General features: G+C 43.6%; 1 protein-coding gene across 1 annotated transcript; it reads left to right on the top strand.

The window, feature by feature from the left end:
* Window positions 1-285: 285 nt before the first annotated feature.
* LOC122762673 (anthrax toxin receptor 2-like) lies at window positions 286-12,163 on the top strand (the record flags this gene model as incomplete). Its single annotated transcript, XM_044017871.1, has 9 exons — window positions 286-756; window positions 4,598-4,669; window positions 5,464-5,535; window positions 5,626-5,707; window positions 5,787-5,891; window positions 8,746-8,814; window positions 9,244-9,324; window positions 11,689-11,749; window positions 12,068-12,163. Coding segments are annotated over exons 1-9 (823 nt in total), but the record flags the coding sequence as incomplete, so codon positions are not given.
* Between the last annotated feature and the right edge of the window lie 768 nt (window positions 12,164-12,931).

The raw sequence follows: 12,931 nt of genomic DNA, 5'->3' as shown, positions 1-12,931 counted from the left end.
TGTTTAGCATTTAAAAAAAGTTATTTCACTTATGGAAGAAAACTAATCCAGACAACTTTCAATCGTTATTATTATTTATAAAATAACAGAATGACATTCAGAGAAAATGTCTTCACAATACACACACACACACACACACACACGCACGTGTATATATAATGTGATTCTGTTTTGTAACTGCTGATTTTTTATATTTTAATTTCATAACAACGAGCAGAGAAAAGTGTGTGAAGTACGAGTTTTACAGGAAACACGTGAACGCAACTTAACTTTGTTTCCTGTGGAAGTTTCTTCAGAGTCGTGTTGCCTTCACGGGCCTCACTCACTCACTCACTCACTCACTCGTTAATGAGCGGATGTGACTAAAGTTCAGGAACATGAAGAAACTTCTTAACGGCTGGTGACGTCATCACGGTGTTTTCCTTTATTTCGCGGGTCAGTGATTTAAGTTGAGGCTCGTGCTGCTCACACACAGTAACAGCGACAGAGTGTGTGTGTGTGTGTGTGCGCGCGCGCGCGCAGGTTTATTGATTGGTTATCGATCGTTTATCGGCAGTGGAGTCCGTGGAGTATGTGGCGGCTCTTCTCTCTCCGTGAGTCCGCTCTCAGTGCCGTGTTTCCCGGCCACAGAGCGTGGAGCTCCGCGGCGGCGCTGCTGCTGCTGCTCTCCGTGTTTGCTGCGTGTTCCCGGGCAGAGGAGCAGCAGGAGGAGGCGTCCTGTCACGGAGCTTATGACCTCTACTTTGTCCTGGACAAGTAAGTGGAAAACATCACGTGACCACCGCACCACTTTACTTCAAACTAAACAAGAACAGCCAAAGACTTGGAGGAGAGGAGAGGAAACGAGAGGAGAGGAACGAGAGGAGAGGAAACGAGAGGAGAGGAAACGAGAGGAGAAGAGAGAGGAGGAGGGAGAGAAAGAGGAAAAAGAGAGAGGAGAGGGAGAGGAGGGGATTAGAGGGAGGGAGAGGAGACAAGAGGAGGAGAGAGGAGCAGGGAGGGAAAGGGGAGAGGGAGAGGGAGACAAGAGGAAGACGAGGAGACAAAGGAGGAGGGGAGGAAACAAAGAGAGGAGAGGGAGAGGGAGATTAGAGGAAACAAAGAGGAGGAGGAGACAGAGGAGAGGAGAGGAGAGGGAGAGGAGAGGAAGCGAGAGGAGACAAGAGAGAGAGGGGAGAGGAGGATTGAGAGGAGAGAGAAGCGAGGAGGAAACAAGAGGGAGAGGAGTTAGAGGAGGGAGGAGGAGGGAGGAGGGAGAGGAAACAAGAGGAGACAAGAGGGAGAGGAGAGGAAAAGAGGGAGACAAGGAGAGGAGAGGAAACAAGAGGGAGAGGAGAGGAAACAAGAGGAACAAGAGGAGGGAGGGAGGAGATTAGAAACAAAGAGGAGAGCGAGGGAGAGAGAGGAGAGGAGGGAGGGGAGATTAGAGGAAGCGAGAGGGAGAGGGAGCGAGAGGAGAGGGAGAGGGAGACAAGAGGGAGAGGGAGATTAGACAGGGGAGACAGGAGAGGAGAGAGAGGCTGCTTTTGGGCCCAAGAGGAGGAGGGAAGAGGAGGAAACAGGTGAGGATTTGGTCCATGGTGACACTGGGGCAGTGTCACCATCTAAAGCTGCCGGGTGTGTGAAGGTTGTAAGGAGGGATGGCGTAGCATCGTAGCATCAAGACTGAGAATACTTTTGGGCATGGTGGATCTGAGACCTGTGGTTGTTGAAGGTTGTAAGGAGGATGACGGCATCGAATCAAGACTTCTTTTGGAGCAGGCATGGTGGATCTGACCTCTGACCTGTGGTTGTTGAAGGTTGTAGGAGGGATGGTCGTAGCATCAAGACTGAGAATACTTTTGGAGCAGGCATGGTGGATCTGACCTCTGACCTGTGGTTGTTGAAGGTTGTAAGGAGGGATGACGTAGCATCGTAGCATCCAAGACTGAGAATACTTTTGGAGCAGGCATGGTGGATCTGACCTCTGACCTGTGGTTGTTGAAGGTTGTAAGGAGGGATGACGTAGCATCGTAGCATCCAAGACTGAGAATACTTTTGGAGCAGGCATGGTGGATCTGACCTCTGACCTGTGGTGTGTTGAAGGTTGTAAGGAGGGATGACGTAGCATCGTAGCATCCAAGACTGAGAATACTTTTGGAGCAGGCATGGTGGATCTGACCTCTGACCTGTGGTTGTTGAAGGTTGTAAGGAGGGATGACGTAGCATCGTAGCATCCGAGACTGAGAATACTTTTGGAGCAGGCATGGTGGATCTGACCTCTGACCTGTGGTTCTCCCTCTCGCTTGGATCTATGCAGATTCTAATCTTGTCATTACGCGTGACAACGACCATGGAGCTGACCCACTCTGTGGGTTGGTCTACTGTGATAATGGGTCCATCCTTGACCGTCTCATCAAGTGCTACTGGTTGTCGGCATGCTGGATGGACCGCGCCCTTTGCATCTGGATCGATCTTTATGTTGTATTTGCCTGTGGTGCTTGTTAGTTCAGGAAAATCCTCTAGTCCACCTGCTGTGTGACCTTATTTCGGGTCGCACCATCCTGTAGGAGTCCAGCCGAACAGTCAGACCCAGGGCCTCGGCTGTGGTGCCGCTGAGCACGTTCTCTTGAGCAAGGTCCACAATTTCCAGCTGTGCATTTGCTTCCCGGGCCTTTGTACTTCAGGGGGAGGTCCGGAGGTCCAGAGGTCCACTGCAGCAACCGGCTTCACCTTGTGGTTTGAATAGGAGCGTCTTGTTGGAGCGCTTCAGTTCACCTGTGTGCTTTAATAACTGATAACAGTCCAGAGTCATGGTATCACACTTTGCACCTGTGTCTATTCTAAACTGTCTACGATCCACTGTTCGTCTGCTACACCATCCTCTACTGTCAGGTTTATGTCCCGCCTTTCTTCTTCAAATGCATCTTCTGGCTCCGCCCTCACTGAACTCATGCCAGGTTGCTGCTGCCCAGTGGTTTGGTTTGTGACAGTGTGAGCATACAGAGCCTTTAGCTGGACATTTTCCTTGGTTCCATGTATGTTGAGGGTGTTTCCTGTCTGTCTCTGCATGGGCTTCGTCTGTGCACTGTTTTGTGACGTTTTATTTGCACATGTGGTGGACAGTGTCTACAGTCTTGTGGCCACTGTAGACACATGTGTGAGTCCTCCTCTCTAACAATTCTCATTTGCTTTTGTGACATTTCAAATTCCTGGGGAATGTCAATAGCTTTAGCCAATGTCAAATCTTCAGCTTTATCCAGCAGCCTTTCTTGGACTCGAGTTTCTTTAACTCCTGTAACTCACAGTCCATCTGTTCTCCTGGTGCGTTCACAGTCCATCTGTTCTCCTGGTGCCTTCACAGTCCATCTGTTCTCCTGGTGCCTTCACAGTCCATCTGTTCTCCTGGTGCCTTCACAGTCCTGTTCTCCTGAGTGCGTTCACAGTCCATCTGTTCTCCTGAGTGCGTTCACAGTCCATCTGTTCTCCTGGTGCATTCACAGTCCTGTTCTCGTGGTGCTTTCACGGTCCATCTGTTCTCCTGGTGCGTTCCGGTCCTGTTCTCCTGGTCCTGCATTCACAGTCCTGTTCTGGTAGTGCGTTCACAGTCCTGTTCTCCTGAATGCGTTCACGGTCCTGTTCTCCTGAATGCGTTCACAGTCCTGTTCTGCGTTCACAGTCGTGGTGCTTTCACGGTCCATCTGTTCTCCTGAGATGGTTCCGGTCCTGTTCTCCTGGTGCATTCACAGTCCTGTTCTCGTGGTGCGTTCACAGTCCTGTTCTCGTTTTGCGTTCACAGTGCTGACAGAGTCTGTTTATAATCATGTCCTCCCCCTCGTTCTTGGACACGTTCCATTTCTTCTGCTCCTCTGACCCATTTTCAAACTCCTCCGCCCTCGTTCTTCCCAACGACTAAATTACAGGATGATGACAAGATTATTTGTGTTTGTGTTTGTTCGTTTGTTCACTTTCAGTAAAGTTTGTTTTGTAAAACGAGGTCGTCCACAGATTTCTCACAGTTTTACAACTTTTTGTGTAAAAATCAAAACAATGTGAGCTGAGGTTCTGTGACTGCGATTAGACCGCGATGATGTCATCAGATTATGGTGTAACATTCATTATCGTGGGAATCTCCAGCACTGTGGTTTTCGACGAGGTTCATGAGTTCATTTAAGTTCTTTCTTTCTTTTTTAAAGTTTTCCAAACACTCTTTGCCAAGGAAAAATGTCCTGTGAAGTGATGCATTCACTGTCACCAGGATGTGTTAGTTTCACTTCAGCTATTTTGAAAACAGAGAGGTTTTGGTTTAGCATGAACAACTACAAGCTAAGACTTTTATTTTGCAAGTGTTTGGATGAGAGTTTTATTCTGAAAACTGTTTTAAGCATGAACAAACTGAAAGTCTTATTTTGGAAACTGCAGGGTCGCACTTTAGTGTGGACAAACAGAAAGTGAGACTTTTATTTTAAGTTTAGTTTTGGACAAAAACAAACTCTTGAGTGTCACTTGTGAACGGTCCTGTGGTGATGATGATGATGACGACGATGACGACGATGACGATGATGACGATGAAGACGATGAAGACGATGAAGTGAACCGTGTGCTGCTCTGGTTTCAGGTCTGGAAGTGTTTCAGCCGACTGGATGGAGATTTACTCGTTTGTGAGGAACCTCACCGACCGCTTTGTCAGGTGAGTGTGACGTCATCTTCATCTTCATCACACTTAATGTTTTAATGTATTCTAAAATAAGAAAAACCATGAAGTAACAACTTTATTTATGTTCCACCTTTTTAAATAAAAGTGAATGAAATCAAAACATTAAAATTCATTAAAGATTCAAATACACAGAAGTCAAAATAATCCCTGTTTAAAACATGAATAAAAGATAAAAAAAGATGTTTATGATCTGTATTTGTAATTATGATTCATGTTCTCGAAAACAGCTGCAATTATCAATACATTATTAGTTTATTTCTAAATGAAATAATTAAAACCAGTTTCTGTGATTTTTTCAGCTTCTCAAATTGTTAAAACTCAATTATTCTGAGACGTTTGACAACGTCATCATTCACATGTCTGACAAACACATTCTTCAAACAACAAATAATGAACACATGAACGTAGTATGAAAATAAGTTGTGATCACATGAGATAAAATATTCTCATGCTGGAATAAGAACATATGAATAATTCCTTCTATGGTTATTACTTTAACACATGATTTATTTTTCATTTTCTGTAATGAAATAATGTAAAGTCAGAGGTTTACATACACTAAGATTATTATGCCTTTAAACGTGAAGACGTCATGTCTTTGGAAGACAACATTTGAGTTCCTCAGAGACACACCTGTGGATGTATTTTAAGACATAACCTGAAACACACTGTTTCTTTGTGTAACATCATGGGAAAGTCAAAAGTTGTGTGTGTGTGTGTGTGTGTGTGTGTGTTATTGATGACTGACGGTGGTTGTCGTCGTTCAGTCCCAGGATGAGAGTGTCCTTCATCGTGTTCTCAGCCTCAGCTAAAGTGCTGCTGCCTCTGACAGGAAACAGGTAAGTGAGCATGAATCCTCTCAGGTTCACTCTGTCATCACATCATGTCCCATGCTTTGAACACATGAACGCTGTTGTTTTGTGTCACAGACATAAGATTGAAGAAGGTTTGGAGAATCTGCGTCAGGTGAAACCAGCAGGTGAAACGTACATGCACGAGGGGATCAAACAGGTGACTCCATCGTCGTCGTCACGGTAACACAAACATCAGTCGTAGAGGATGAGTTGATGTGAACGTGTGAAACTGTCAGGCCACAGATCAGATGAAGAAACAGACGCAGACGTCCAACAGCATCATCCTGGCTCTGACCGACGGGAAGCTGGCGGTGTACGTGCACGAGCTGACGCTGAAGGAGGTGAAGACAACACCGTCATCTTCTTCTTCTTCTTCTGACTGTCATTCACAAGACAACACCGTCATCTTCTTCTTCTTCTGACTGTCACTCACAAGACAACACCGTCATCTTCTTCTTCTTCTGACTGTCACTCACAAGACAACACCATCTTCTTCTGACTGTCACTCACAAGACAACACCGTCATCTTCTTCTTCTTCTGACTGTCATTCACAAGACAACACCATCTCTCTTCTGACTGTCACTCACAAGACATCATCTTCTTCTTCTTCGACTGTCATTCACAAGACAACACCGTCATCTTCTTCTTCTTCGTCACTCACAAGACAACACCATCTTCTTCTGACTGTCTCACATGACAACACCGTCATCTTCTTCTTCTTCTGACTGTCACTCACAAGACAACACCATCTTCTTCTGACTGTCACTCACAAGACAACACCGTCATCTTCTTCTTCTTCTGACTGTCATTCACAAGACAACACCATCTTCTTCTTCTGGCTGACTGTCACTCACAAGACAACACCGTCATCTTGCTTCTTCTTCTGACTGTCACTCACAAGACAACACCATCTTCTTCTGACTGTCACTCATCTTCTTCTTCTGACTGTCTGACACTCACAAGACCACATCATCTTCTTCTGACTGTCATTCACAAGACAACACCGTCATCTTCTTCTTCTTCTGACTGTCACTCACAAGACAACACCATCTTTTTCTGACTGTCACTCACATGACAACACCGTCATCTTCTTCTTCTTCTGTCTGTCACTCACAAGACAACACCGTCATCTTCTTCTTCTTCTGACTGTCACTCACAAGACAACACCGTCATCTTCTTCTTCTTCTGACTGTCACTCACAAGACAACACCCTTTTTCTGACTGTGACAACACCATCTTCTTCTGACTGTCACTCACAAGACAACAATTCTTCTTCTTCTGACCGTCATCTTCTTCTTCTTCTGACTGTCACTCACAAGACAACACCATCTTCTTCTGACTGTCACTCAAAGACAACATCTTCTTCTTCTGACTGTCATTCACAAGACAACTGTCACTCACAAGACATCATCTTCTTCTTCTTCTGACTGTCATTCACAAGACAACACCATCTTCTTCTTCCCGGTCACTCACAAGACAACACCATCTTCTTCTTCGACTGTCACTCACGACAACACCCGTCCTTCTTCTTCTGACTGTCACTCACAAGACAACACCGTCATCTTCGACTGTCACTCACCAACACCGTCTTCTTCTGACTGTCATTCACAAGACAACACATCTTCTTCTTCTTCTTCTGACTGTCACTCACAAACACCATCTTTTTCTCTGACTGTCACTCACAGACAACACCGTCATCTTCTTCTTCTTCTGACTGTCACTCACAAGACAACACCGTCATCTTCTTCTTCTTCTGACTGTCATTCACAAGACAACACCGTCATCTTCTTCTTCTGACTGTCCTCACAAGACAACACGTCATCTTCTGACTGTCACTCACAAGACAACACCATCTTCTTCTGACTGTCATTCACAAGACAACACCGTCATCTTCTTCTTCTTCTGACGGTCACTCACAAGACAACACCATCTTCTTCTTTCACTCACCATGACAACACCGCTATCTCTTCTTCTTCTGACTGTCACACACAGACAACACCGTCACCTGACTGTCACTCACAAGACAACACCATCTTCTTCTGACTGTCACTCACAAGATCTTCTTCTGACTGTCATTCACAAGACAACACCATCTTCTTCTGACTGTCCTCACAAGACATCATCTTCTTCTTCTTCTGACTGTCATTCACAAGACAACACCGTCATCTTCTTCTTCTTCTGACGGTCACTCACAAGACAACACCATCTTCTTTCTGACTGTCACTCACATGACAACACCGTCATCTTCTTCTTCTGACTGTCACTCACAAGACAACACTGACTGTCACTCTTCTGACTGTCATTCACAGACAACACCGTCTGACTGTCACAAGACAACACCATCTTTTTCTGACTGTCACTCAAGACAACAATCTTCTGACCGTCACTCTCTTCTTCTGACTGTCATTCACAAGACAACACCGTCATCTTCTTCTTCTTCTTCTGACTGTCACTCACAAGACAACACCATCTTTTCTGACTGTCACTCACATGACAACACCGTCATCTTCTTCTTCTTCTGTCTGTCACTCACAAGACAACACCGTCATCTTCTTCTTCTTCTGTCTGTCACTCACAAGACAACACCGTCTTCTTCTGACTGTCATTCACAAGACAACACCGTCATCTTCTTCTTCTTCTGACTGTCACTCACAAGACAACACCATCTTTTCTGACTGTCACTCACATGACAACACGTCATCTTCTTCTTCTGACTGTCATTCACAAGACAACACCGTCATCTTCTTCTTCTTCTTCTGACTGTCACTCACAAGACAACACCATCTTTTCTGACTGTCACTCACATGACAATCAACGTCATCTTCTTCTTCTTGTGACTGTCCCTCACATGACAACACCGCTTCTTCTTCTGTCACAAGACAACACCGTCATCTTCTTCTTCTTTCTTCTGTCCTGTTCACAAGACAACACCTCATCTTCTTCTTCTTCTGACTGTCACTCACAAGACAACACCATCTTTTCTGACTGTCACTCACTCTTCTTCTTCTTCTGACTGTCCCTCACATCATCATCTTCTTCTGACTGTCCCTCACATGACAACACCGTCATCTTCTTCTGACTGTCATCATCTTCTTCTTCTTTCTGACTGTCCTCACATGACAACACCGTCATCATCTTCTTCTTCTTCTGACTGTCACTCACGCCTCGTCCTCCTCCTCTCAAACGTGCGTCAGGCGGACGAAGCGCGGCGATACGGCGCTCGAGTTTACTGCGTGGGAATCAAAGACTTTGACGAGCAGCAGGTGAGAAAACACAGAAAGAGTTTTGTTAAAGTGGATAAAGTCAGTTTTTATTGGGGATTATATTATATATTTATTATTATATATGGATTATTGAGATTATAAAATGATTCAAATTAGAACTTAAATTTAAATGTATTTGTATTCACGGCTGTGATGGTGCCACCCTGCAGGCGTGATGAGACACTGTTGTCACGCGAAGACATTCAAATATCTGTCATCTCATCCATCATGGCGTCCCGTCTCCATGGTAGCCATGGTAACTGGTTGTGATGTCACAAACAAATGAAATGTTTTTCAGTGTTTAGTGTTTTTTTTTGTGTAGTGTTTGCCATCTGCTCCGTCTGCTGAGGACCAGAGGAGCGGTCCTTTCATCCTCCCTACGTCCAATCGTCCCCGTCCTCACTTCTCCTCTTCTTCTCTCTTTCACAGCTGGCAGAAATCGCAGACACCAAGGACCAAGTGTTTCCTGTCAAAGACGGTTTCCACGCCCTCAAAGGCATCGTCAATTCTGTGAGTTCACTGCTCTGTCCCCGTCCCCATCCCTGTCTCTGTTCCTGCCCCTGTCTCTGTCTCCGTCCCCATCCCTGTCTCTGTCCCCGTCCCTGTCTCCGTCTCCGCCTGTCCCTGTCCCTGTCTCTGTCTCTGTCTCTGTCTCACTCACTCACTCACTCACTCACACACACACACACACACACACACACACAGAGCCAAAGGGTGTAACTGTTTCTGTCAAGTGATGATGTAACGACAACATTACAAAACACACACACACACACACACACACACAGGAGGAAGTGGGAAATGTTGCATCAAAAAGGTTCTTTTTGGTTTATTTTAAACATTTTTCTATGTGAAGAAAAAGTGGAAGAAGAAGTTCAGGATTATTTCACTTCTATAATCCTGAAATTTCCACGAGCCTGTGAAGGCGTCACTGACCGCAGTCAGATACAGTCAGATTATCACCTTTTTAAAGTCACGCGTTTGTTTTCTATGTGTTTTTAAAGTCACGCGTTTGTTTTCTATGTGTTTTTAAAGTCACATAAGTATGTGTTTTTAAAGTCCGCTTGTTTTCTATGTGTTTTTAAAGTCATGTGTTTCTATTGTTTTAAAGTCACAGTTGTTTTTTTCTATGTGTTTTTAAAAGTCACGTTTTCTGCTTTGTTTTCTATGTGTTTTAAAGTCACCGCTTTTTTCTATGTGTTTTTAAAGTCAGCGTTTATTTTCTATGTGTTTTCCTTTTCAAACCGTTTGTTTTCTTGTTTTCATGTGTTTTTAAAGTCACACGTTTGTTTCTATGTGTTTTTAAAGTCTTTTTCTATTGTTTTTAAAGTTCACGTTTTCTGTGTTTTTAAAGTTGCGTATGTGTTTTAAGTCTCTGTGTTTTAAAAGTTGCACGTTTGTTTTTTATGTGTTTTTAAAGTCAGCGTTTGTTTTCTCTGTGTTTTAAAGCACTTTCGTTTGTTTCTATGTGTTTTAAAGTCACGTTTGCTTGTTTTAAAGTCACTGTGTTTTTTAAAGTACTTGTGTTTTTTAAAGTGTGTTTTCTCTGTGTTTTAAAGTCACTTCGTTTGTTTTCTATGTGTTTTAAATGCTTGTTTTTTTGTTTTTCTGTGTTTTTTTAAGTCTGTTGTGTTTTCACGTGTTTTAAAGTCGCGACGTTTCACGCGTTTTGTTTTTCCAAGGCTTGTTTTGTGTTTTAAAGTTGCACGCTTGTTTTCACGTGTTTTTAAAATGTTGCCGCGTTGTTTCTCTACGATGTTTTTAAAGCGCACGCTCTGTTTTAAAGTCACGTTTGTTTTCTCTGTGTTTTAAAGTTGCACGCTTGTTTTCACGTGTTTTTAAAAGTTGCACGCGTTGTTTTCTACGTGTTTTTAAAGTTGCACGTTGTTTTCACGATGTTTTAAAGTTTAAGTTTCCGTGTTTTTAAAGCGTTTTTTGTTTTTAAAGTCTTGTTTGTTTTAAGTCTTTGTTTTCTGTTTTTAAAGTCGCGCGTTTGTTTCGTGTTTTAAAAGTCGCCGCTTGTTTTCTACGTGTTTTTAAAGTTGCACGTTCTCACCTAAGTCAAAGTTTTGATACATATTACAGTTTTTAAACAATCGCAGTTTACGTTTTGTATTTTTTTTCAGCGTGTTCAGATGTTTTGAGTGTGTATTGCACCGTTAGTGACAAACAGACAGTTTGTGTACAAACACGTTGCTATGGTTACAGTTTCTGCTCAAACATTGTCTCCCATGTTTTTTAAAATGAAGACGAGGGTGATGTTGAAAATGTCGTTTCTCTGTCGGTTCTCAGCCGTTGGTCACAGATGTGAATGTGGGCGTGGCTTAAAGCCTCCTGACGCTCACACACCAAACATTTTCTCTCCGTCATGAACCGCTCTGACAAAACGACGACTTTAAAACACGTCGTTTTCTCTGTTTTTCAGTTAGGCACAGGTGTTTGGAAGGGGGAGGGGCTTGTGAGTCAGTCACTGTCTAAATTGTAAAGGTTGATTTCACAGAATTTTCTAGTTAGATGTTGAAGCAGCCAAAGCTCCTCCTCCCCCTCCTCCTCTTCCTCCTGTCTTAGTGACATTTGCATATTTGTGGTTTGTGGATGCTCGCTGACACGGCGCTCTGTGACAGCGCTGCTCTGCTCAGGCCTCTTTATATGTTAATGCAGATCCCGCAGGTTTGTAACGTAGTCGTGCATAATGTGTCCGCTGTGGCTGACACAGCTGCTGTTTGTGCTGCCATCAGCGCTCAGTCTGTCACGTGATCTGCTGTTTTCTAAACCTGACAGACATGATAACCATCTCTCTGTTTATTTATGTATTCTGCTGCTGCTGCTGAGACAGATAATCTGTGTGTGTGTGTGTGTGTGTGTCTCCTGCAGATATTAAAGCGCTCGTGTACAGAGATTCTGACTGTGGAACCGTCCACTGTCTGTGTGAACGGTGAGTTCAGAACCTGTGTGTGTGTGTGTGTGTGTGTGTGTGTGTGTCTTTTCTCACTCCAGTGGAATCTTTGGCTCCTCCTCCTCCTTCTTCTTCAGGAATGTTAATATTTTCCTTCATGTTTTAAAAAGCTACTAAAGTCAAAGTAGACACAGTTGGTAATGAACCAAAATCCGTTCATTAGTTGTTCATTCATTGAGCTATATTATACAATATATACAGTATACTGTATGTATATATGTATATGTATATGTATATATATATATATATATATATATATATTTATTTATTTTTAAAATGTGTGTTACATTTGCTCAGAAACCTTCGACATCGTCCTCAGAGGAAACGGATTCACTCAGGGACGGAGCAGTGAAGGAGTGATGTGTAGTTTCATCATCGACCAACAGACCATCAGTGAGTCTCACACACACACACACACACACACACACACACACACAGGGGTCCCTGTTTGAAAACGACATGCCCAAACCAAATACAATCTATCTCTGTGAATGATCTTGGTCTCAAAATAAAGATAAGACTTGTGAGATAAGTTTCACTGTAGATGCCACTGTGCCAGAGTAAATGCACATGGGACCCACCATCAATCAAGGATTTTTTCCTATTGCATTTTAAACTAAATATCACCTTTAAAAATGTGCACTAGGAGCTTAAAACTCATGGAAGTCATGTGACAACATGTGGACATTAGCTGTGCCATTTAAGATTACTATGGGTACAAAGGGATTGAACCCATTTCATTTTATTTACATATCACTATTGGTCTCATAAAAACTTGTTTTCAATTAAAAACAATTGTTCAAAAATCAATATTATATTATAATAATATTTATAATATTTCGGGCATTTTTCTCTGGAGCGTCAGAAACAATGTTCAGGACCATAGCTCCAGCAATCTGGGTGATTGACAGCTCGTTTTAATCCTCTAAGCCAATAGAATCAGGCTCCGCTCTCTGAATGCACCACTTAGCACGTCTCTGACTCTGTGGAGTCTCTGCTGACTCTGTGGAGTATCTGCTGAGTCAGTGGAGTCTCTGCTGAGTCAGTGGAGTCTCTGCTGACTCTGTGGAGTATCTGCTGAGTCAGTGGAGTCTCTGCTGAGTCAGTGGAGTCTCTGCTGAATCAGTGGTGTCTCTTCTGAGTCAGTGGAGTCTCTGCTGA

This window comes from Solea senegalensis, unplaced genomic scaffold (assembly GCF_019176455.1).
Source record: "Solea senegalensis isolate Sse05_10M unplaced genomic scaffold, IFAPA_SoseM_1 scf7180000015941, whole genome shotgun sequence".
NCBI classification, from domain to species: Eukaryota; Metazoa; Chordata; class Actinopteri; order Pleuronectiformes; family Soleidae; genus Solea; species Solea senegalensis.
This window is presented reverse-complemented; position numbering and strand designations above follow the sequence as displayed.